The sequence below is a fragment of the Mustela lutreola genome, chromosome 16, assembly GCF_030435805.1.
Source record: "Mustela lutreola isolate mMusLut2 chromosome 16, mMusLut2.pri, whole genome shotgun sequence".
Taxonomy (NCBI): Eukaryota; Metazoa; Chordata; class Mammalia; order Carnivora; family Mustelidae; genus Mustela; species Mustela lutreola.
The window spans coordinates 26,754,879-26,781,386 of record NC_081305.1 but is presented as its reverse complement, the minus strand read 5'-3'; the positions used below and the strand labels follow the sequence as shown (position 1 = coordinate 26,781,386).

The 26,508-nt window shown below is 40.9% G+C and overlaps 1 protein-coding gene across 2 annotated transcripts in view; it reads left to right on the top strand.

Annotated features, from left to right (window-relative positions):
* Positions 1–26,508, top strand: part of RSPRY1 (ring finger and SPRY domain containing 1) — a 46,719-nt gene that overhangs the window by 10,699 nt on the left and 9,512 nt on the right. For both annotated transcript variants that reach the window (XM_059153364.1, XM_059153363.1), the window contains exons 2-13: positions 3,314–3,818; positions 8,767–8,819; positions 9,505–9,617; positions 10,672–10,798; positions 12,045–12,103; positions 14,001–14,067; positions 14,479–14,610; positions 15,525–15,640; positions 16,760–16,903; positions 22,542–22,653; positions 25,714–25,816; positions 26,148–26,300. In XM_059153364.1, coding sequence (XP_059009347.1) covers positions 3,469–3,818; positions 8,767–8,819; positions 9,505–9,617; positions 10,672–10,798; positions 12,045–12,103; positions 14,001–14,067; positions 14,479–14,610; positions 15,525–15,640; positions 16,760–16,903; positions 22,542–22,653; positions 25,714–25,816; positions 26,148–26,300 — 1,529 coding nt within the window. In that variant the 5' untranslated portion in view covers positions 3,314–3,468. The remainder of the gene's footprint in view (positions 1–3,313; positions 3,819–8,766; positions 8,820–9,504; positions 9,618–10,671; positions 10,799–12,044; positions 12,104–14,000; positions 14,068–14,478; positions 14,611–15,524; positions 15,641–16,759; positions 16,904–22,541; positions 22,654–25,713; positions 25,817–26,147; positions 26,301–26,508) is intronic.

Here is a 26,508-nt window from a genome sequence, read left to right as displayed (position 1 = left end):
TAATATTTTCTGTATGTTCATTTCAGGAGATTTTTTAAAGATGCCAGCTCTCATTTTTTTCTTGCATGTTTCATAGACTTTCCTTTGAAGTGCCTCACAGCTTCTCCCACCTAATTAACCTCTTCCTTACACCTGGTCTTTACAGTTAGTCCTTAAAAGAGAAAGTCTTTGGTTTTAAAATATTTGAAAACTTAATTTTTTTTTTTTTACTTCATTTCCTCTAATGGCAAATTTTGTAATTGGCATCATCTTCTGGTTCATTTAGGGAAAATGACTCTTGGAAGAAACTGACCTGAACTACACTTGAATTCAATATGAAAATAGAAAAAAAAAAACCCTGAATTCTTGTCATCTTCCTCCAAATTTAGTCAGATTTTTAAAAATAGCTGTAGGTATTGATATTTTCCATGTACTTTGGAACTGTATTAAAAGGAAATCTGCATAGATTATTCTTTATCCAGTTAGCAAAACAATTTTGGATGAAATGATGTTTAAGACTGAGATTCAACAAACTTTTTAACCCATTGCTTTTCTCACAGGCATTCCCCAGATTTCTTGTTAATCTAAATAGCTTCACAAGCATTGGTATTAAGCTGTAAGGATCCTCTGTTTTCTTTGCTCTAACACTTTGTTTTCTGGGACTTAATCTCACCTTGACATTCTCAAATCATTATCAATTTTTTCTAATACCTGATTGGTCTCCCTTCCTTAGTGTGTCCCCATTTAATGTGTCTGGCTGGACTGACACTGCTATTTGCTTGTCATGCCTGTCCCAGCTTCCATACTGAGCATGTGGAAAGGCTCAGAAGCTTTAGAGAAGCCAGTGAAATTTCCTCTGCTCTAGTAACCTTGACACCATGGAGCAGTTTAGGGTTAGAAAGCACTTGGCCAGGAGACGAAGCATCCCCAGAGTTCCTTTGTATTGAATCCTGGACCACTCCTTCTACCATACCCAAAGTACTAGTTGGTTTAGACACAGATTTTTATGGCATAGTAAGAAACTATGACAATCCAGCATGGATTTTGATACAGTCTTAATTGGAATGAGGAGTAGTTTTAAAAATTCTCGTGTAGAAAGAGGTGTTGGTAAGGAGAAAAAAGCAAACCACAGAACAATGGTCATGGCATTGTCCTAGTTAAGTTTTAAAAAAAGTTTTGTGAGTATATAATAATAGGTATGAAAACAGACACATGAAGCTTTTAGCAGGGGTTACCTCTGGGAAAGAGAATGGCCTATGAAGAAAGCCTTTCTTCTCAGCAGCTTTCACTTTTCTATAGACTGTATGCAGCATTTGGGTCTTAAAAATAAGCGTGCATCCATTTTTTGTTTTAAAAAGTTAACAGATAAAGTTTTAGTAAATACTTGGGCATTTCAAGGAAGTGCACTAGGGGCATATCAGCTGGGCAGACCTGCGAGAAAACCTTGGATTCTTTACCCCCTGTCCTCTGAATTGTTTGAACAGTATCCTCTGAAAATTGTGTGAGAAGGACGTTAGGTTTTGGTCTTTTTCAGAAAGAAGCATAATGTATAAGATCAACTGAAATTTATACCAGGGACCCTGTCCTTTAAGCACTGAAATCTCTTGGTTATCTGCCATCTGGGGGAATTGTCTCCCATGGTCCCTGCAGTAATGGGACTGCTTTCCGGTTTAGAATGTGGACACATACTCCAGTAAACATACTCCAGTTACATCCTCTTAAGTATAATCTCCAAATTTTAAAGACAGCCTGACTGTTTGGGGGGAAAAGAACACCAATGGTATTATATGGTTAGGCCGTTGCTGTCTTGGTAATCTGGAGGGAGATAATGTCTGTTGCCTCTCTTCTCACTTCCCATCTCCCTCGCGCCCTTCCTTTTCTTGTCCCTCCCCTCTCTATACAAATTAGATTATTATATGTATGTGTAAAGACGTTCTATCACCATCTGTCTCCTTTGCTTCGGTTTTCCTCCATGAGCAGTAATTAAACTGCACAGATATTTAGAAGAATTTGCTACAAATCTGTCCCCATAATGGAAGTAACTTCTCTGGCCTCCAATTCCATTGAATTACACATTTTACTTATATCTGCCCCTGAGTGGGTACTCAATATATGCATTTTTAATTATAAATAACCAAATGTAGAGAGTCTGGTCTCCAATAATCTAGTCTCTATTCCTCATGTGTCCATTTGTGCCCTTATGGGCCCTGTCTCCAGGTCTTGGTGTGATTACTTTCTGTTACCAAGCCCACCCTGTCCACTTTCTTCTTCCAGATTCTCCTTTCTAAACCTAACCAGATTTTCTCAGTTTAATGAAGAGCAGCTTCTATCATTAGGTTTTCTGTTGATGAACATACTGTATGGGATGAGACTGGCCATCCATTAATTCCTGGAAGACAGGGGCTGTGCCTTGTCCTTTGTTCTCCCAGTGCCTCCATGGTGGGGGCACAAGGTGCTTAGTCAGTATTTTTAAACAAAGAGAACTGGTGCATCCTTCTTTGTAACTTTGTATCAGACATGTCCTACAACAGACTGATCATTGTGAAAATGTAACCTCTCCCCAGTCTTGCTAATATAACAGAAAAACTTTGTAACTGCTTGTGTAAATTCTGTAAATTCTCGAGAGTCCCTCCAAATGGGAAATCTGTGCAGTTTGGTGACTGCATTCAAGAGAAACACTCTGCCTTTTATTCTTCTGGATATTGAGAGGGTGCTATATCATTTGTATCATAAGTTTGTAAGCAACAAACATCTGTAATTTGATAGTCTGTTTGAAACATCTAACTTTTCTCCTACATTTAAATTTAAAAAGGAGTTCATTTTTCAGAATCCACAGAAGGAGCCCTTGAAACTCATTCTTCTAATGTATTTCTGTATGGGTAGAACCAAACACACGGTTTTTTTGTTTTGTTTTGTTTTTAAGATTTTATTTATTCGTTTGAGATCACAAGTAGGCATGCAGAGAGAGGGGAAGTAGCAGGCTCCCTGCTGAGCAGAGAGCCCTCTTCGGGGCTCGATCGAGATCATGATCATGATCTAAGCCGAAGACAGAGGCTTAACACACTGAGCCACCTAGGTGCTCCTCACACATACGGGTTTTTAAAAAAAAATGGTAACTCCTGTTTACATGGGAATGGTTTAGCAATCAACTTTATAATGATAAAAAGGAATTTTTAATTGTTGATTTTCTTATGCAAAGGTACCTCTTTGTGTTGGAAACCTATAATAACCAAAGATGGTTTGTCATTGTAATCCTAATGCCTACAAAATCAAACTAAGAAAGTTTTGAGTAATCAAATGAACTTGGATTCATTTTTCCTTCCCTTTCTTTTAGAACTGCCACTGGATGACCCAGATTCCCTGTAACTGATAATGCTGAAGATCAGTTCTGCAACTTTCTTCCACATTGAGTTGTTAAAAACAAATAGAATGCAAGTTCCTCGACTCCAGATTATGAAAACAGTACTTGGAAAACTGAAAACTATCTAAATGATTGTCTTTGGTTGGGCCGTGTTCTTAGTGAGCAGAAGCCTTGGCCAGGGTCTGCTGTTGACTCTTGAGGAGCACATAGCTCACTTCCTGGGGACTAGAGGTGCCACTGCTACCATGGGTAATTCCTGTATCTGCCGAGATGACAGCGGAGCAGAAGACAGTGTAGACACCCAGCAGCAGCAGGCCGAGAACAGTGCAGTACCCACTGCTGACACGAGGAGCCAACCCCGGGATCCTGTTCGGCCACCAAGGAGGGGCCGAGGACCCCATGAGCCAAGGAGAAAGAAACAAAATGTAGATGGGCTAGTGCTGGACACACTAGCAGTCATACGGACTCTTGTAGATAAGTAAGTATCTGACTCCCTAGTCACCCCTCTGCAATGAAAAATGTTCTACAGGAACCATAACTTTGGGGTTCTTCCTTTCATTAGAATATATTCACCAAGCCATGAGCTTACAAGGCAAGGGAGAATATTTTATTTCTCCTCCAGTGGCAGAGTAAATTATAAGGCTTGATGTTTTTACTTGCTACATCTACTACTATCTGGAAATGTCTAAACATTTCAATAGCAGAGAACACTAATTAAAGCTACGATCTTCATTAGGGCATGTAGTAAACACGGAGTGAGTTTGTGTTGCAAGCTGCAGTAGGAACTCGTTTCACGGAGACCAACTCTTACCTTGCTTGCCTGTCTACACCACTGACCACAGAGTCAAGATGAGTTATTTTTCCAAGAGCATAGCTGCATGCACTTTCTGTTGGCAATGTAAGGACGGGGTCAAGGAGAGTATCCTCCTCCCTTTTTGTATCCCTCATTTGGCCATCTTAGATCCATTTGGGAGGCTTGTAAATTGAAACTGCAGGGCGCACCTGTACCTTTTTTATTTCTCCCCTGCTTTGTCTAACTCTACTTGTGAAATCCCAGATTGAATAACAGTGAAATGGGAGAACATGGTTCAAGTTGAAAAAATATTTTGACTTAACCATAGTTCAGTTAGGAGCAAAAGTTTTAGAACCACAATGGACCAAGTTTCAGGTTTTGGCTGAGCTCTTGAACTAGCTACATGACACTGGGAGAGTTACTTCTCTAAGCCTCAGATTCCTCATCTATAAGACAAAAGAAAATCTTTCTTACAGAGATTATCACGAGATAATATATATAAAGAATCTAGCGTGGTGCCTTGTACATTCTAGTTGCTTAATAGATGATCATTTGTGGGTTTTCTTTTCTTTTCTTTTTTTTTAAATTTTTTTCCTTTTTTAAAGATTTTATTCATTTATTTGACAGACAGAAATCACAAGTAGGCAGAGAGAGAGGAGGAAGCAGGCTCCCCACTGAGCAGAGAGCCCGATGCGGGGCTTGATCCCAGAACCCTGGGATCATGACCTGAGCCGAAGGCAGAGGCTTTAACCCACTGAGCCACCCAGGCGCCCTAATGTGGGTTTTCCTTTTAAGTTAGATGTGGGTTCTTTTTGCTTTAGCCTCTCTTAATTTAACTATCTAACTATTTGATCATCACATTTATCAAAATCCAGTTTTAATTCCTCAAAATTAGAGCATTAAGCAAGGTATACCTGTGCATATTTTTCTGAGGTGCTTTTTTTCCCTCATAGAAATAAATTTGTTTTGCGTATTTTTCTATCTGCTGTAGAACATGCTAGGGAAAGGTGGCTCTTACAAATATTCTCCATAACCAGTTCAGAAAGGCCTCCCTAAGTTTATTAAACCAGCCTTTGCAGTACTTCTGGTATCCCAACTAATTTAATGTTCATATTTTTGTAGAAAATATTTATTGAATATAAATCTATGCCATTTTTCACCCCTCAACCCCAGGCAAGGGGCTAGAAGCTGTTATTTAAAGTTTCTTCATGGTGACATTTAAAACATACCATAAAATTATAATGAGAAGTTGCCCTTCCCGAATAAGGAAGTAAACCATGAGCAGTGTTCTTTAAGCTCATTAAAAAAACAGGTACAGAATACTTTGCCATATTTTTTAAAAGAGTGATTAAGAGTGTGTGGGAGCAAGGTAGGAGCTCTGTCTCCAAGATCTTAGGAAATATTATAGATTATAAGTGGAACTTGTTGATGAAGTACATGAAGTGAGCAGTATACATAATTTGAGGAATAGGGTCACTTTTCTCTTAAACCTGCATGTACCGAATTATCACTATGACTCTTCTGAGAATGGACAAATAGGGCAGATGAGCAGCAAGTGTGACGGGACCTGTTAGAGACTCTAATGGCAAAACAGGCTTCAGACAGTTACAAACCTAGTCACCGTAGCTTCCTTTTGAGAAGCTACTGAAGGAGACGAATTTCATAACCTATAAAGTTGATAAGGCTGTTAAAGCTAACCGTGAACGATAGGATAGATGGACTTAGTACAAGTTTACATAAAACGATGTATGTAGATGTCGCAGTTAGAGAGCGATGGGCCTTCATCATTCTCCTCTTTCTGCTTGTTACTTAGGAAGGGGTGACGTTGCTCCGAGAGGAGAGCAGTTTCTAAAGCTGTAATGAGACAGTTGCTGTAGGAAACACACTTTAAATACATTCATTTTAAAATCATTTTGAAGTTCTATTATTTGCACTTTTTTGGTAGAGACTTCATATTGAGGTCATATGACCTCAGATTGTCATATGGTTTGGAACTATACAGAGTCCTGATGGAATTTTTTTCTCAGTGTGTGTGTGTGTGTGTGTGCACATGTGTGTGCACGCGCGCGTGCTGCCTCCCTCTCCGTCACACTGTCTTTCTGCCTATCTCTCTTCCCATCACTTTCATTGTCATCCCCATCCACCTTCAGGCTATGACTGAACCTAAAATTGGTGGTTCCGAGTTCCCACGTCACTGTGAGAAGCCCACGCCTTCCTTGGGCTGCATGGCTTTCTTTGCCTTATCTGTCACTGGAGACTCGGGGCTTGTTATCAGTTGTAGCTCATATGATCATTCATAACTTATGCAACTTTGTTCACTAAGTGGGGAACCCTGTCCAAGCTTCACAGGTGGGGTTTTGGTCCCCATTGCCTACCATGCAGGCTTGTGGCTCCTGGTCACCTCTGTCTAGTTTCAAGACAGTGAGCCACAGTGTCCTACGACTTTAGCTCCGCCCTCCCACCAGGAATTTCTGCTCCAGTTCTGTTCCAAGAAGAACTTTATCTTTTTTTTTTTTTTTAATGTAAGGTTGTGGGTGTCCTTTAAGTGCATCTGTGTAGAATTGAGGTCCTTATAGTCTTTATTGGTCACTGACTCTGTCATAATTTTATTATTTTTTCCTTTTCCCCTAACCCTATTGTCTCCTTTGCCCCCCCACTATCCAAATATCAGTGGGAAACCATTCTCGTGAATTTAAGGTATGTTCTTCCAATTTGCCTGCCATATATTTATGTCTGTACAGGAAGTTTATATTAGTGTCTTGTGTGTGATTTTAAAAACTTACCTAAGTGAGGTACCTGAGTGGCTCAGTTGGTTTAGTGTCTGCCTTTGGCTCAGGTCATGATCCCAGGGTCCTGGGATAGAGCCCCGCACGATCCCTGCTCAGCGGAGAGCCTGCTTCTCCCTCTCCCTCTGCCACTCCCCCTGCTTGTGCTCTCTCTCTCTCTCTTTCTGTGTCAAATAAATATGTTAAAGAACAACAAAAAAAAAAAACCCATAAGTGATACAGTTGTATAAATCTTGTTTTTAACTTCTCTTAACATTATGTTTGAGACCTGTGTTACTGTGTGTAAAGCTACAGCTGCTTCTGACTCCTGCAGAGTATTCCTTTGTATGCTTGAAAGTACTATTTTGTTATCCTGTAATCTGGTGATGGTCACTTTGACTAATTACAAATTTTTGTTCCTACAAATGTGGCACTGCTGCAAATAACCTCATATGCATCTATAACCTGTGTAAGAGTTTGTCTAGTATTGTTGGGTACATTTAATTTCATTATTGCCAGATTGCTCTCCAGAAATACTTGTAAGCAGTCAGTTATACCATTTAAGACAAATCTTTTAAATGCGAATTTTCCCTTAGTTATGGAAAGGTACAGGATATGTCAAATAAGCAGTACCTAATGAATACCTGAAATGAACTTAATAATTCCCATATCACAAGATTTTTCTGAGGATTAAATGATTGAAGACAATAGTTTTTGCAGTTTTCTTCGTAGTAAAACAGAGAGCCACGGTATGTAAGTAAATGTGAATGTATTCCCTGAGTAATTAGATTTACCATTATTTGATGGAAAGTATTTTGTTCATTATTGAAGCTCCCCTAATGCACCTCCTTAAGATTCCTGGGATCACAGATTGAAACCCCACTGAATTAAGGTATATAATGCCATTTTAGAGCAATGTCTAGAATTTTTTTTTAAGACTTAATTACGGGAAACCTGGGTGGCTCAGTCAGTTAAGCACATCTGCCTTCAGCTCAGGTCATGATCCCAGGGTCCTGGGATCAAGTCCTGCATCTGGCTCCTTGCTCAGCCAGGAGCCTGCTTCTTCCTCTGCATGCATTTCCCCCTGCTTGTGCACTTTGCACATGCACCCTATCTCTTTTTTAAATCTTTTTTTTAAAAAATAAGGAATTTTTTACTTGAGAGAGAGAGCATGGGACAAGCCTGAGCGGGGCAAGGTACAGAGGAGAGGGAGAAGCAGACTCCCTGCTCAACCAAGAGCCCCAGCGTGGGGCTGGATCCCAGGACCATGAGATCATGAACTGAGCCGAAGGCAGATGCTTAACCAACTAAGCCACCCAGGTGCCTCCAGTGTCTAGAATATTAAATAGCTCCTTGCTTAAGTTTGGTTTCTTTTTCTTCTAACACCCATTTTATGAAGTTCAAACAAATAGTGATATTTCCCAGAAGAACACTTAAACATGAAGATGTTTATGTAGGTCCTTGCTTCCATAAATCCTCTGCTGAGATTATAATCTCCCTTCCTGGTGTTTTTTTGAGGTAAGTTGGAGGGAGATGATGTTGACCTCATTGGCACTGAGCCTCTAAAGGAAAGCTGAAAGCAAGTATCTGGCCTCCAGTTTTAGTCCTGTGCTTTTACTTCAGGCCAGTGGTGGTCCTTTCCTAAGCCCTCCCACTCATTTGAATTGTGGGCCATCACAGAGGGTGGTTAGAAATGAGCTCATGTTATGCGTGTTGTATAAAGAGTGGAGCTGAAGCAGTCTCTTCTGTCCCTCCCCATATGCATTTCTTCTTTCTCTCTCCACTCCCACACTTTCAGTTGGAATTTTTATTTGGAATTGTTATTTCTCAGTTCTTCACTTTTGATATCTTGACTATTTGTTTTTCAGTGATCAGGAACCTCCCTATTCAATGATCACATTGCACGAAATGGCAGAAACAGGTATTCTTTTCTTAAAGTTTTCTTAAAATACTTTCTAATGAGTTAATGACTATGAAAAAATGTGGCCACTTTTTTTTTTTTTTTTTAAAATAAGACTCCAAAAGTACTTAACACACATGATCATGAAAAAAAGCCATTAGTGTATGGAAATTTTCCTGTACAGGGGTAATAATTAATAGCCACTGTATACTGCATCCTGAATATATAACTATACTTCTCAGTATTGGTTTTATTTCACCAAAATTATTAAAAGAAAAATTTGGGGGGATCTGATAGATCTTTGACCATAGCCCTTCCAGAATGGGGAGGACATTTTTTGTCCCTCAATTTCCTAAGTGTCATCTGAAATTAGAGCCAACTGCTTCGGATACTTAATCTCCTCAGTAAATGCCTATGTCATAAATAAGGTGCTGAAACTATTTTAGTTATAATTTGAGAACCCAGGACCATACCTTTAGTTTTGTCCAAACGAAGATTCCTCCAAATCACCAGGCTCCTATAAGTTAAGAATCTATGACTCTACCATGATGACTACAATTAATGACGATGTCCATGCCAGTGTTAGCTGCTTAAAAGCCAGAATTGTTTCTGTTTTGTTGTGAAGTCACTTTGTGTTATAAGTTCTGTATTTTCACGTTTTTAAAATAGTCGCTCCATTCATAGAATCTTCTTGATTTGCTCTTAGATGAAGGATGGTTGGATGTTGTCCAGTCTTTAATCAGAGTTATTCCATTGGAAGATCCACTGGGACCAGCTGTTATAACATTGTTACTAGATGAATGTCCATTGCCCACTAAAGTGAGTCAATACTTGGCTTTTATGAAACTGTCACCTATGCTTAAACACAGGATGAACATCCACAAAGACTTTTGACATAATGTGTTTCCTCTTTATACATTTGGGGTCTATTTCATTCAGTATCAACTTTATTATGTAAACTTGCCTTTTATTACTAATGAAGTGCTACATCCTCTTTCTGTCAATAATTTACTATAAAGCTTTAGTTTAAAATGTTAAAAATGAAAGCATTTATATCTGAAATGGCAATCTGTATTTGAAATTAAAAGAGAACGTTCATAAAAGAGAACGTTGCTGAGCTGATTATTTTCTTACCCCCTGCTAAACAGTTTTCTCATTACAAAAGGTTTTCTTTAATGTTTCCTATTAAGAGAAAAAAAACTGTTACACTGAAAGTACTTGTGAGTCTTAAACATATTAAAGACTGGCATAACCTTGATTTTCCCTTATATAGAACAAAAGTATCAAACTTTCATTATCTTAGTCCATATGTTCTATGGACTACATTTTTTCAAATTTTGGATGCTGGTATCTTTCATTTGTTTAAGCCTCAGACATTTAGGCACAACATGGAAAACATTACAGACAGAAGAGAAAAGCCTTTGGCCTAGTCCCTAAGCTTATAATGGGTTTCTTTTATAATTTGCATCAAAAACTCTGGTGAGATTTGCTCTTGCTTGATTTAAAAAAAAAAAAAAAATTGTAAGTCACTTTTTACTTCAACATTACTAAGGCCCAATTGTTATCAGTCATTTTGGCATTTGGGTGAATTTAGTCTGTTTAATGATTCAAGAGTATATAATGTATTTTTGATACAACTGGTACATTTTGAATGAAGGGAAATCTTAACAATTCATGGAAGAAAACTTCCAGGTTGATCAAATAACATTTCCCATCAATAATGACATCATTGGGTGGATTATATCATTTCTTTATGTTCCTTCTGAGTTAATTCAATAGCTGGCAAGGTAGCTTTCATCTCAAATTATTCCCTTGGGGGAAAAAAGCCTAAGTAATCTATTTATGACATCCACTTGTACATTTTTGTTTTTAGGATGCACTCCAGAAATTGACTGAAATTCTCAATTTAAATGGAGAAGTAGCTTGCCAGGACTCGGGTCATCCTGCCAAACACAGGAACACATCTGCAGTCCTAGGCTGCTTGGCTGAGAAACTAGCAGGTAACTCTGGGAACCTCTACCAGGAAAGATCTTCACTTGTTTGACATAAAGGAGAAGACTGCACTGCAGGTGTTTAAGCAAACCTGTTGTACCAGAAAGGAAGGTCTTTGTCCCAACCACCACCACCAAAAAATACATAAGTAAATAAAAATTTAGGGACAGAACTTACTGGGAAAAAATTACTCAAAGGCCAAAGAGATGAGTGCAATATAATTTAGCTTTGAGGATTTTCGGAGGGACACTTAAAAGAACAAGTTTTATTTATGTGCTTTAAAATTAGGAATAAGGGCGCCTGGGTGGCTCAGTGGGTTAGGCCGCTGCCTTCGGCTCAGGTCATGATCTCAGGGTCCTGGGATCGAGTCCCGCATCAGGCTCTCTGCTCAGCAGGGAGCCTGCTTCCTCCTCTCTCTCTCTCTGCCTACTTGTAATCTCTCTCTGTCAAATAAATAAATAAAATCTTTAAAAAAAAAAATTAGGAATAAAAGGCTAAATTCAGTAAAATAAAGATTATGTAGTTATATATTTATGCATATAATAGATAAGATACATGTATTTACTTTATAAAGTTCAGCCAGATAGTGGAGACATACTAAGTTGGGGAAGAGGAATAAGAACATTAAATTGGAGCAGTTCCTGAGAAGAGAAGCAGATACTTAACTTGCTTATGGACGTGACCCACTTTAGGCAAGTTAATATCCAAATACAGGTGAATACCTCAGCTAGTTCATCACGTATCGTGAAAGAAACAACGGATTCAGGGTGTTTGGGTGGCTCAGTTGTTAAGTGTCTGCGTTCAATTCAGGTCATGATCCCAGGGTCCTGGGATCAAGCCCCACATCGGGCTCCCTGCTCAATGGGAAACCTGCTTCTCCCTCTCCCACTCCCCCTCCTTGTGTCCCCTCTCTCACTGTCTCTCTCTCTGTCAAATAAATAAGTAAAATCTTTAAAAGAAAAAAAAAAGGAAAGAAAGAAACAACGAATTCAAAATCAGGACATCTGGATGCTGGCTCTGGTTCTTCCACGTGTACCCCAAGTGCACTGGAATGAGTCACTTCACCGTGGGTTCAGTTGCTTAGCTGTGAAATGGGAACACTGCTATTCCCTGCCTCAGAGCAGGAGGCTTAAATAAGACAATATGCATGACAGTAGCTGTCAAACAGTTCACAAATCAATTTTATTGTTATAATTACTGATAAAAAAGAATATGGCCCATTTCATTATATCTCATGTTTGTTGTGTTGTCTAGGTCCTGCAAGTATAGGCTTACTTAGCCCGGGAATACTGGAATATTTGCTACAGTGTCTGGTAAGTAAGGTATCAAAGCCAGTTTTTCTTAGTCATCTACAACTGTGCATTTTTCTAAAATTGGCAGTTTAACCACTGGCACAGAGAATGGAGTTGGTTATAAATTTTATTTGCAGGTGTTTCTTGAGTGTTTATCTATTCCCTCCTATTAAAAAGGAAAAAAGAAAAAAGAAAAGAAAAAATGAGGGTGGGATAGGAATTCATTACAAGCAAAAGCAGCCAAACTGGTCTGGTTTTAAATTTAGTCATAAGATAGCTACTATGACTGGCTTTTGTGTGTGTCCTTAGAGTCTGCCAAATGGTAGTAGGGACCTCCACAGTGGAAACAAAATTACATGGCATTCCCAGCCAGGAAACTGTCAGGTCAGATTGCCAGTGTCTATAAATCTCTACTCCTTCCCTCCCTCCCTGGCTACCGCTCTTCTAACTGTTGCCATAGAGTATTTGATCTATTGTCTGTGAAGCTCGTGGTTTGCTGAGGTGGTGCTGTCGGATCGCTCACACAGGCCGACTGCAGACTTGACTGGTCTGTATTTGTAAAAATTACTTTTGCAGGCCTAGTGAGCACTGGCCTTCTTCAACATCTGAAAGACCTTATTTCTCAGTACCTGTATGATATGTACTTAAAACACACACCATTATGCTAAGCAAGCACTGTGGGGATACAAAATTAGTATAACAGTCCTCTGCTCTCAAGAATCTTCCTGATTGACTGAGGGAACAAAACTGCCCTACCCAGACAAACCACTTAGCCTCCATTTTATGACAGGATGTGGTTAAGGGCAAAATCGTGTCCTTCAGACTAAGTACCATAAGAGTTCTGAGAGGGTGACGGAGAGGGGCGGAAGATAGGGATGGTGAGAGCTGAGAGAGCTGTGAGAAACAGGCTTCCTCATGAACTTGGGCCGTCAGCGGGATCACATCATAGGTCAGGATTAGTCCCTGCACCCCGGAGGGAAAAATGGGTTTCTTGACTAAAGGCATCAACAGCAGAAGCCCAGAGATAGGAATGGCCCTGCTCCTGGCATATTACATAGAATTGTTTGATCAGGAGACAGTGTTCAGAGACAGGAGGATGGGCCTGGACAGCTTCGTGGGGAGGGCTTGGGGCCTGCAAAACCAGACAGAGGGATTGAAAAGTGGGTATGGCAAGAAGCAGAGTGCTGAACAGGCTTTACTGTGGGGCAGACTGGTGGTTATATGAGCTTTGCAGAACCTTTGAGCCCCAGGGAAGTGAGTAGGAATCATCGCATGTTCTGAGTTCCTTTGCTCCTAACGGAGCTGTGGGAAAGGATGGCTGCAAGAAGGTGTGATGTTAAGCAGGAAGACCTTTCTTTAAAGGGGAACACCTGTGATGGGAAGTTAACTGTAACTGGAAGAGCGCTCTCCCACCCACCATCAGCATTTGTGCAGTTCCTTTCAGAGAACAGACTGAAAACTAAGCCATTAGTTGTTCCTTTCATTTATCATTTTGGAGCTTGGGGTAACCCTTGAAGGGCTCTGAATAAAAGTCATTCTTAGCTACAATTCTCAGTTTCTGTTTGCTTGCTTAAATGAATGTAAGAATGAGCATAGTCTTATTTCGCAAAGCCCTAATACAAGTGTTACTAAGTAGAATAACATAGTACTTTTAACAAAATACTTTTGAAATCTGCATATCTATCAATGGACCCAGTGATTTCCAAAAAATAATAGGAGATTTTATGAGACTCCATCTTGGTTTCTCATTACTAACAGTATTAGCAAACAGACAACTGAAGACATAGAAGAGTAAAAGTTTTCTGACTGCTCCCAACAAATCTAGCACATACTGCGTACAAAGGAAATTGCTAACTTGCCACCTCTGCAGGGGAATGATGTTTTTGCTTTTTGTTTTTTATCTTTTATTGTCTTTCAGAAGTTACAGTCCCACCCCACAGTCATGCTTTTTGCACTTATCGCACTGGAAAAGTTTGCACAGACAAGTAGGTATAGTGACTTATTGCACTAATGATCTTCTGTATCGGTTGTTAAAAATCTTATTTTTCTTACTTACTGGATGAGCATATACGCTCTGAGCCTCATCAGACATGCACCTGTTCTGTTTTTATGTGGATAGATGCCTCACGGCCAGTAAGATGGAACAGGGACAGAAGCCAAGAGTCTTCTCACCCAAGAATCAACACTTGTGACCATGGTTACTCACTTTTTATAGCTAAAAAGTTAGTGATGAGATTGCTACTTCCCAGAAAATAGTTGAGGCTCTTGGACTATGTCATTATTCTAGTTTCCACGTTTTCTGATGGCCTTTCCTCACTCCTTCCTACCCCTTACCTGCCCCGCAAATCCTCCTACTCTTTCAGGGTTGATTTAAGTTGTCTTGTCTTCCCCAACAGGTGAAAATAAATTGACTATCTCTGAATCCAGTATTAGTGACCGACTCGTCACCTTGGAGTCCTGGGCTGATGATCCTGATTATCTGAAGCGTCAAGTCGGTTTCTGTGCCCAGTGGAGCTTAGACAATCTCTGTAAGTAGAGATTGTCCTTTGTTAAAATTCCTGCTTCCATGTCCAAACCCATTCTTTTATACAGGATCACTGTTCTTCATTTTGTAACAGTGAGTGTGACACTTCCCTTGAAAAGGCTGATATTGTCGATTGGCCATATTGTAGCAGGAAAGTATTCTAGGGACCCTCCAGATGAAAATTATATGGCATAGTTCTAATTTCAGCGCTCTCCTGTTCAGAAACTTTTACTGGTACCGCACTTCCTGGTGTATCCGGGCCGTTAATCAGATGGCAGTGTCCAGTCAGCTCTTCCCTTTACAGACTGTCTCCTCACTCTCTTGCAAGTAGGCCCCAGTCATCCTGACCTCGCTAGGCCTTTCCCTCACTTGGAGTTCCCTCTCTTTACTCTTCTCCCTGTCCTGATACGGCTCTTCAAAACTCAAGACACATCTTTCCTACACCAAGAGGGCTGCTCCTGGCTTTTCTTTATCTCCTCAAGGGCTGCTAGAACTAAAACTATCCTGCTACTAAATCCTCACCCCCCCCCAGCGCAGTTAGCACATGTGCTAAGGCATGGCCGGATGTGTGTACCCTTCCTCCTGCCACAATGTTGTGGAGAATTGCTTTGTGCTCAGCCTGTATGGTTCCCATGACAGAATCATTCCAGAAAAGTAGAAAGTACATTTTGTTACATGCACAATAACAAATACAGGGAATAGAAGCAGAAACCTGGCAGTGCCGTCGTAGCTTGTCCCAGCTTTTGCTTGATTGATCCTCATACGGTCGTACAGCAGAAAGGCAAGGTTTGAAGTCTCCCTACCTGTCCTGCCATTTCTGGGCACCTCCACTTCATAGCTGGAATGGCAGCCCACGATGACACTAGGTTTTTCCCACAAGAGCCTGCCTTAGAAACATGACCACTTTTTCTTTTGCAGTTTTAAAAGACAGTAGGCAGCTGACCTATGAGAAAGTGGACTTGAATAGCATTAGGGCCATGCTGAACAGCAACGATGTCAGCGAGTACCTGAAGATCTCGCCTCACGGCTTGGAGGTAAAGCTTTCATGGATGGAACACGCAGGGGAAAGAGCTTGTTCTCATTTTCACACCCTGCTTCTGAACAAAGAGCCATTTCTTGCAGAATAGATGGAAGTTTTATGTCATATTCCAAGAGTGGGTAGAGGTGGAAGTGGCAGGGAGAGGGTGTCTGAGGTGTTATTTAACTCCTTAATATCCCACTTGGTGCCATACACATAGTAAGCACTATTAATATTTGACAATTTGAATTTTTTTTGTAGTTTCAAGTTTTTACTTAAATTCTAGTCCACATACAGTACAATATTAATTTCAGGTATAGAATTTAGTGATTCATCACTAACACACAACACTGGTGCTCATCACAACCCATTTAATACAGTCTCTCCCCACCCCCCACCTCCCCTCTGGCAACCCTCAGTGTGTTCCCTATAGACAATTTGATTTAAGTATGTCTGTTTTCAATCTCTGCCTCTTTATTCAGCTAAAGGTGCAGAGACCAGTGTTTCTAAAAGAGGCCCTTCCTTTTTGAATCCCTGCATTACCAGTTATATTCTGGCTAGCGCTTCCCTTCCTCCTGTATGTTGGAAATGCTGCCGTTTTGGTGGTGCAGGTTGATGAAAGCTGCTTATGTACAGGAAGGTGGCACCATCAGGCACAAGACGCGTCAAGATTAAAGAGCCGTTTGAAGAGTGGCTGCAGACAGCTCTTTGATCTTACGTTATTGCCAAATGCCTGCCGTAGTTTTCTGCTTTCAGTTATTTTTAGGTACCCCATCTTATACCCTTCAGTGTCTTCCCCTCTCTGCATCCTAACAAGTGCAGGCTTAGGCCATGTTGATGCATTCATAAAAGATTCTATCGGAAGGGTACTTCAAAAAGTAGCCCTCGTTAATGCTTACTACAGCCATCTTTGAGGCCTTCCAGCCCTGTTAGAACTCCCTAGATGTAAAGCTACAAAAGAGATAGGTGTGCTTCATTCTGTTTTGCACTTTGTGTCACTGAGGATGCACGGAGAAAGAAACGAGTGTCCACCAGAAGCTTTAATAAGGAAAAGACATTCCACCTCTGGGTGTTCACCTAACTTCCACAGTCTCGGGCACTGATGGTGGGCTGTCGCACACTTTGGTTTTGCCAGGCTCGCTGCGATGCCTCCTCTTTTGAAAGCGTGCGTTGCACCTTTTGCGTGGATGCGGGGGTATGGTACTACGAAGTCACCGTGATCACTTCTGGTGTCATGCAGATCGGCTGGGCCACACGAGACAGCAAATTTCTCAATCATGTGAGTACCCTAGAGAACAGTGTAAACAGGGCAACAGCAGCTTTTTGGAGAGTGGGTGGAGGACACAAATTTTCCGGAGAGGTTTGCACGATGATCATTTCTCAGGCTGAACCAAATGCTGCCAGACACCTCACAGGGGTTTGCTAACCTGGTTCTGAAATAGGAAGACACAAGGGAAATTGTCCCTTGGGTTTTTTCCCCTACCTTGAGTTTTAAATTTGCACCTAGAGGTTGGGTGTTGGGTGTGTCCTTTGTCTTTGTAGGCTCTCCTCCAGCCCAGCCAGATCTCTGGCTCAGTTGGTGTTTTGTTTTTTTTAAAGATTTTATTTATTTATTTGACAGACAGAAATCACAAGTAGGCGGAGAGGCAGGCAGAGAGAGAGAGGAGGAAGCAGGCTCCCCGCTGAGCAGAGAGCCTTCCTGCTCGATGTGGGGCTCGATCCCAGAACCCTGGGATCATGACCTGAACTGAAGGCAGAGGCTTTAACCCACTGAGCCACCCAGGCGCCCTTCTCTGGCTCTGTTTTTATATTGGAACCCGTGAAGCCTTTTGCCTCACGTGTAAGCTCTAAGAACTTTGTAGGAATTCTCTTCCTTTCATAAAATACTAAATGTTGGCTTGACTTCTTTTACTTGATTTTTACTTTGTAACTAGTGGGCACATTTGTTTCCATTATTTAGCATTTATCTTCTGTTGTAGAAAGCTGTCATGTAAAGAGGGAAGATGAAACCCGCTAGAGGAAGCAGGATTTGGCTCCCGCTACTTGCGTGTCCGAGGCTGGGGTTCCTCCCTTTCCTACAGATGTTGATTTCTTGCCAATTTATACCCTTCAGATGCCCAGCCTGAACAGCTTTCTTGAGTTATTCCAATTTTAAGCTGTTTGGAATTAATCCAGTTTTGATCTGGAATCTTTTATGGACATAGGATTTTTGCCCTTTGAACTGGGAAAACCCCTTGGATTATTTTGTTCATCTAAACACCACTCTCCCATATGGATGGGTTTTAGAAGTGAACCAAACTGAGCTTGCCTGCCAGAAGTGTAGTTTGAAAGGGCCCCTTTCAGTGAGGCTATATAATGTCTTAGAATTGTGCATGGTGTTTTGCTAAACTCCTTGCTGGAGAGACAATTGGAGGAAGAGGGCCAGTAGAGAGGTCAGATTCTTGTCCAGGACAGAAAACTAGACTCCATCTACAATTGCTTTCTTTGGGAACTTTCCCTGATGAAGGGCCTCCTCATTGACTGGACCTTCAGTAAAACCTGGAAGTGTAGGGCTCAATTGTGGCAACATGAAGTCAGAAGTACATGGGTCTGGAGAACAATGCCAGTTAGTCTCTTAGTTCTCACCTTGGGCCCTGATTTAAAGCAGGTGGTATCAGTTGCCCTGACAGCCCTGAAGACAGTTTTTTTAGGACTTGGGGGGAAAAAGTCTTTATTTCCAGAACATTGTCATTTTAGAGCCAATCATCTGATTCCCACCACAGTGTTTACGGTCATAATTTCCATTTCCCAAATGAGAAAACTGAGCCTAAAAGAGGGACCTAAAGAATCTCAGACTAGAATTCAGGCTCCTTTCTGTTCTACAGTAGTTTTGTTCACATTTGAAAATGGGAAAAATCTCAGAGAATTAGAGAGCCGCCTCCTTTGGATGTAAAAAATTGCTCCAGAACTAGAAGAAAGATGGATTCCTTTAGGGGGGAAGCTTTGATACAGCATTTGTTTCTCTTCATTTGCTAGCAAACACACCACAGATCTAGGTGTAGTATATCTGATTCTGAATATCAAAAACATTTTATTTTAATAACTGGTGAAGCTGGATCATTTTTTCTGGTGGATTAAACTAACTTCTCCCAATAGTTGCAAAAACTTCAGCTCCTCAAATTAAGAGGCTTAAAATCTGTTTTCCTGTCCTCTGAATTGTTTAGTAGACTTTTAATTTCTTTCTTTAAGTAACGAATAACATTTTTTTCCCTGATCCAAGTACTGGTTGATTCCCTGTTAGAAATCAGTGAAGTCTGAGATCTCCTTTCCCAAATGTAGGATTGTAATCATGTTGCCAAACTTAAAACTTTGCTTCAAATGGACATTGTTCTGGCAATTCTGAATCTTTTTGCTTGTACAGACAGGGTGTGGTTTTATGGAATAAGTCATCCGTAGATATACCCAGTTTCTTGAAGACTTGAAGTCCATCCACACTGCCTCTTGTTTTAATTCTTACTGCTTAGGATTTGGTTTTGAAAGGATGATCAAAGTGTTGGGCTCAGAGATCAAGCATTAAAATGAGAAACTTAGGGGTGCCTGGGTGGCTTAGATGGTTAAGTGTTTGCCTTTGGCTCAGGTCATGATCCCAGGGTCCTGAGATGGAGTCCTGCATCGGGCTCCTGCTCAGCAAGGAGTCTGCTTCTTTCTCTGCCTCTCCCCTTCTTGTGCTCCCTTTATATCTCTCTCCCCTCAACCCCTGCTTGTGCTCCTGTCTCTCTCTCTCTCCAGTGAATAAATTTTAAGAATCTTAAGGAAAAAAAAAAGAATTTAAAGTAAGAAGCTTAAGGATAGCCTTTGTTCAGGTCACCTTAAAGACTATTTTGTCTTACTGGGCTGTATATTTTCTGGAGGTTTCGGTGGAGCAAATCTTTAAGGTACATTTTGAGTTATCTAAAATATCTTTTGCCTTTTCATAAGCATCTACCATGTGACAGGTCTTTCACATACTGTCTCTAATCTTCTCAAGACTTTGGGAAGGTATTATTCTCCCATTTAAAGATGAGGAGAGTAAGGTTCTGACAAATTAATTTACAGACTTGCCCATTGTCACCTAGTCCCCAAGTGCTGGAGAAGAATCCAAGCCCTGGTCCAAATAACCCATGCTCCTTCCCCTGTTGTAGCCCCTTGCCTTGGAGAAAATGACTCTGCTATCTTAAACAGAAAGGGGGAATAACTTGAAAGCCTGTTAAAAACTCCCAGAGTCTTGAGGGGTTTGGAAGCAAACGGGCACCAAGGCAACATCCAAGAGTCAAGAGACAAGAAATACAATAGCCAGTGTTTTAGGGGCCAGGATGCCAACACCTCTCCCACAAGTCCCTCAAAATCACTCCATATGGGGTCACTCAGACCACCCTGGGTATCTGCTGGAAGGGTCCAGTTGGCCAAGCCTACATCCTGCCCCTCCACCTCTAGAGCAGGAAGCAGGACACTGTATCTTCATTACACTCCCTAAAACCAGAGGGGGTTAGAATGCTGGACAGTAGAAAAAAGGATGGTGTTCACCACATGAGAAATGATTCAGAATATTTCCTAAGTGACAAGTTATGGATAAAACTTTCTTTGTTTTGGGCACCTGGGTGGCTCAGTTGGTTTAGGCGACTGCCTTCAGCTCAGCTCATGATCCCGAAGTCCTGGGATCAAGGCCTGCATCGGGATCCCAGCTCTACGGGGAGTCTGCTTCTCCCTCTGACCTTCTTGCCTCTCATGCTCTCTTTCTTTCTCTTTCTCTCAAATAAATAAAATCTTTAAAAATTTTTTTAAAAACTTTGTTTTTAGTAATGTTTTCATTACTAAAATATACATGACCATAAACAAGTAGATCAAAATGATCACTCCAAGTGCTAAGCTAGCTACCCTGTTGTCTCATTTACCTGTCTCAATCAATGAAAACCATACTTAATCCTGCTAGAAATGTTTTCAGGTTGACAGAGGGTACATCTAGATTGCTCTCTGAGATGTCATCTTAAAGGGATCTTTAAAGTGCATCTCTGCTTGGCAGAAGGACCTACATCTTAGTCTGTAGAGTTGATCTGTGGTTGAAATTATTAGAGTTCCATGTTTGTCCCACAATGTTGCTGTATCATGAAATTCATCCCGGGATGGAAGACATTGTGTGGTAAAGTCTGCTCTTAACCAACTCTTGTCGCTAGGAATCTTCTAGGAATTTCTTTCCATTGTTCCATCGAGGACTTTGCAGGACATTAGAAAGTGAAGGTAGAAAAGAATTGCTTGGGGCGCCTGGGTGGCTCAGAGGGTTAAGCCTCTGCCTTCGGCTCAGGTCATGATCTCAGGGTCCTGGGATCGAGTCCCGCATCGGGCTCTCTGCTCAGCAGGGAGCCTGCTTCTCTCTCTATCTCTGCCTGCCTCTCCGACTACTTGTGATTTCTCTCTGTCAAATAAATAAATAAAATCTTTAAAAAAAAAAAAAAAAAAAAAAAAAAAGAAAAGAATTGCTTGCCTTTGCCCAACACCCATAAAATAAAAAACAAGTTTTTTACAATAGGTTTTGAAAGGAGGCAATAGCAAGGTGTTGTTTCTAGTAGATTGATGAATTTCTTCTCTGCCTGAAGACAAGTAGATGCAAGTTTATTTAAGTCTTGAATAGTCTGAGTAGTGCATTCAGAACAGCTAGTTCAGAAGCCTCACTTTGGAGAACACTCACAGAATTCATTATATTGTAGTCTTAAGTAGTCAAGGAATGCGTTTGAGTCTTTTCTCCATTTGATCTCCCCACTGGGGCACCTGGCTGGATCAGTTGATAGAGCATGAGATTCTTAATCTCAGGGTCATAAGTTCAAGCCCCACATTAGGCACAGACCCTACTTTAAAAAAAAAAAAAAAAAAAAAAAAAACAGGTGGATTCAATCTCCACTGCATTATTTATCCCCATAAAACAAGCAGACCATCACCAAAACCTGAGATCTTACTTGGATTTAGCCCATATTTTCAAACCTTTTTTCCACTAAAAATCTTTCACTATTGACCTTTAAAGATAACAGCTATCTGATCTACATGGTTCTTCTATTTTTTCACAAGCACTTAAAATAGGCGCCCCTGGTGGCTTAGTCAGTTAAGCATATGCCTTTGACTTAGGTCATGATCCCAGGGTCCTGAGATCAAGCCCCATGTCAGGCTCCCTGCTCAGTGGGGAGGCTGCTTCTCTCTCTCTCTGCCTCTCCCCTGGCTTGTGCTCTCTCTCACTCATTCTCCTTTAAGGAAAAAAAAACACTTAAAATAATTTCTTAAGATCCCATCCATGTTTTAACTGTAAAACAACTGAAATAGTTAAAAGGCAGTAAGTAATAAAAGGAGCTGCCAAGGACCTAAATGATGCTCCAGTTGAGCTCACCTCAGAACAGCTATTAGTTGATCGTCCACTATAACCTTTCTCTTGTCTCCAGGGTTGAAATTTCTGAGCATGTCGTTGTTATTCAGTCTGCTACATGCAAGAAAGACATTTGCCCAGCTGCAATGAAGTGGAAAGCACCAGTCTTGGAATCAGAAGATTCCAGCATCCAGACTTGACTTTCTGAGTAATGATTTGCCACTGGGCAACATGGTTGACCTCTCGGACCTTTGAATCCTCTATTTTTTCTTAAAATGTAGTATCATGCCACCAGTCTCAAAGTGGTTAGTGAGGATTCAGTGAACTAACACATGTGAAACCCGGGAGATATTTGTTGGTGAAGTCATTATCTAGTCACAGAGAACCAGGCCTTGAGGTCAGAATTTTGGTATCTTCGAAGAACCATAGACTCCCTTCATCCAGAAAGCTTCAGATTCCAGCCACCAGGTTGATGGTTACAAAAGACACACCATCTTTTCCCAGAAAACAGCAGGCAGAGCTTGCTAATCTTCTGGGCCTTGTCTCCCTCCAGGAAGGCTACGGCATTGGGGACGACGAATACTCCTGTGCTTACGATGGCTGCCGGCAGCTGATTTGGTATAATGCCAGAAGTAAGCCTCACCTACACCCATGCTGGAAAGAAGGTATTCATTCCTCTCTGTCATGAATTTATCAACCAGGTGAAGACATCTGATTATGATGAGCCATCTGTGATGTTAGGCCTTAAAATATTTTAATGGACAAAGATGTGATGTGTAAGGGATATGAGCCTTTGTATTCCCTGTCGTGGATGTGAGCATTATTCTTCCTGATAAGTTCACTTCTGCTGGGGCCCTTCCTTTAACAAAATCATTCCCTGCTAGACAGGGAGTCTGCTTCTCCCTCTTCCCCTGCCCGCCACCCCCCGCCACCGCTTGTGTGCTCTCGCTCTCTCATGCACTCTCTCAAATAAATAAAATCTTAAAAAAAAAAAAAGATAAATATGAATTCTAGCTTCCTCAAACTCACAATGCCAGGATCATATGTAGCACATTCCACGGACTGAGCCAGCCAGGTGCCCCTTGGGAACATGCTTTGAATCAGCATCCAGGGAGGTACTGAAGATGCTGACATTGTAATGCCAGTAAAATGAGGAGTTTTCAGAGCAAGATAGGAGCAGGCACTCTTTAGTGGCCACATTCTGGTCCCCTCTAGAGCAGCTTTTAAGGACCACTTGAGCACTTTCAGCCTCAAATATACCTGCCCAGCTTCCATTCTCCAGACATCAGGCTTGGAATGCTGAAGGGGTCATGTGCTGTCAGGACTCTCATCATGGCTCTAGGATTTGGCAGGAGTATATCTTATCAATTTACCTTGTGATCTCTTTTGCCCCAGTCAGTGTTCATTCCGTCCAAGACCTTAGACCCATGAAAACATTTATTTATTTATTTATTTATTTATTTATTTATTTTTAAGATTTTATTTATTTATTTGACAGAGATCAGAAGTAGGCAGAGAGAGAGAGAGGAGGAAGCAGGCTCTCCGCAGAGCGGACAGCCCGATGCGGGGCTCGATCCCAGGACCCTGGGATCACGACCCGAGCCGAAGGCAGAGGCTTTAACCCACTGAGCCACTCAGGCGCCCCCATGAAAACATTTATTAAGAAAAGATTCAAGCAGCAAAGTTAGAGCCATGCAGTTTGTTAAAGGGTTTAAATTAATGAGTCTTTTTACCCCCAACTAAATACAATGAAAACCTCCCTGCTATGGCACCATTGCCCCGAAGGATGGTATTCTTGGGGGGCCTTCTAGTGGCCCTACTTTGTTTGAGGATGTAGAGCCATGTAATAGGGGATGGAGCCCCTGGAAAGATTTTACTCCCAGCTTTGAACAATACAGGGGAGAGAACTGAGCTCCTTCTCCAAGCATCTCTTGGTTTCCTGCCCTGATTAGCATTATAGATGTCAACTGAATTTTCAGACATGCTAAAAGAACAGGAATCTGGTCACTGCTGTGAGGGGATGGCTCCATTTAATTAACTCAGTTGACAGTGTGGGAAAAGAGAAAACTGGAAAAGCCAAAATAAGCCCTCCTTTTAACAGCTGGCAGGTTCTTAAGGGAACATAAAACCTCTCCCTTTAGCAGACCATAAGATAGAGGCACTGTCAGCAAAGATTGCCTCATTTGTGTTTTTAATAATTTTCAAAAGGATTACTGAAATAATGTTTAGCATAAAACTTTGGAAAATGGGGGAGAAAAGCAAAATGAAAATCCCTTGTAATCTTTTTTAAACATTTAAAATTTGGCATCTGTATTTTTTGCTGTCGTTATATGCCTTGAACAGCTTTCCAGGTCATTAAATAACATTTTTTTAAAAGATTTTATTCATTTATTTGAGAGAGAGAAAAGAGCATAAGCAGGGGAAGTAGTAGAGGGAGAGTGAGAAGCAGGCTCTCTGCTGAGCCGGGAGCCTGATGCAGGGCTCGATCCCAGGACCCTGAGATCATGGCCAGAGCCGAAGGCAAATACTTAACTGACTGAGCTACCTAGGCACCCCAAAATAACATTATTTTTAATGGCTTTTTCAATAACCCGTTATATCATTGAACTATACCAGCCAGTGCCCCGAGAGGTTGGAGAGTTATATTTTTTATTTTTATTTTTTTTAAACTATGATGAAATAATATAATAAGCCATTCTGGTTTCCCAGGATAAACCCCTGAAAGGGAAACTCTTCTGCCTAGGAGATACAGGACTTCATGGCTTTTGCCATCTATTGGCAAATTCTCCTCTACCAGCTTTGAGTATCCATATACCTTATCATAATTTCATGTGCTTACCTTTGACAGTTGAAAAAGCAAAAACTGGGGCACCTGGGTGGCTCAGTCATTAAGTGTCTTTGGCCCAGGTCATGATCCCAGGATCCTGGAATCAAGCCCCCACATCGGGCTCCTTGCTTAGCTGGAGAGCATGCTTCTCACTCTCCCACTCCCCTAGCTTGTGTTCCCTCTCTCGCTGTCTCTCTCTTCAAATAAATAAATAAAATCTTAAAAAAAAAAATTAAATAACCTCTTAAAAAGAAAAAGAAAAAGAAAGTAAAAGCAAAAAACTTTGAGTAAAGATGAATGGTTTTTTATATGTATGTATGTGTGTATGTTTGTATGTATGTATGTATGTATGTGACCTGCTTTTGGACAGTTTTTACCTCTAGGAGTTAAAACTCACTAGAGAGGCAAGGAAGCACAATATTTTGACCTTGCCATATTTCACTGATCCCAAAATGCACATTTTCCCACATTTTAACATCCTCAAATTTGGGATACAGCTTACAGTTGATTAATTAGCAGCATTTTCTTCTTCATGGTACATTAAAATATTAGATCAGCTGCAGAAAAAGCAAGGAGGATGAATGTGTTAATACATAGCTACAGATGCAGATTTTTTTTTTTTTTTAAAGATTTTATTTATTTATTTTACAGAGAGAGATCACAGTAGGAGAGAGGAAGGGAAGCAGGCCCCCTGCTGAGCAGAGTGCCCGATGCGGGACTCGATCCCAGGACCCTGAGATCATGACCTGAGCCGAAGGCAGCGGCTTAACCCACTGAGCCACCCAGGCGCCCCCAGATGCAGATTTAATACAGTGACATAATTAACCCTGAGACACTAAGCAGAACCCTGGCCGGGGTGCACACCCTCACCCTAACAATGTTCCACTTTATCCACTAGGAGACACAGTGGGATTTCTGTTAGACTTGAATGAAAAGCAAATGATCTTCTTTTTAAATGGCAACCAGCTGCCTCCTGAGAAGCAAGTTTTTTCATCTACTGTGTAAGTAGCTTTCCTCAGTCAAAATTTGGTAGATTCATGGAATTCACTTTTCTCCAGAAGAAGACTTTTTCTATTTATGTGGTCAGTTGTGATGAGAAATCATTTTATTTCGAGTCATTGAGGGCCCATTTGATCATACCTGCATCTGTCTTGAAGTTTGATATAGGAAGATGAGGGCAGGATATTGTCAGGGTCACAGTGCTGTCTAGGTTAGTAAACAGAATCTGTTACCCTTCTTTTCTGCTAGGGTACATCTCAAAGCCACTTTGTGTATGAACTTTATTCTGTTTTCATGAATTCTCTTGACCTCTGTCCTTGTTTTTATTTGTAGGTCTGGATTTTTTGCTGCAGCTAGTTTCATGTCATATCAACAATGTGAGTTCAATTTTGGAGCAAAACCATTCAAATATCCACCATCTATGAAATTTAGCACTTTTAATGACTACGCCTTCCTCACAGCTGAAGAGAAAATCATTTTGCCAAGGTAAGGAATCTGCTTAGGCTGTCTCCAGACTTTCACGTGCCTCTCATGGGAAGCTGAAACAGCAGTTCCTTGAGAGACTTTTTTCAGCTTTTTATAAATAATTTTGAAAACTTGAGTAAAGTGGATGACCTCCTAGGAAATAAAAGTTACTCAAAGTAATCTTGGAAGAATTATAAACAAACCAGTTATTATTATAAAATTAATTGAA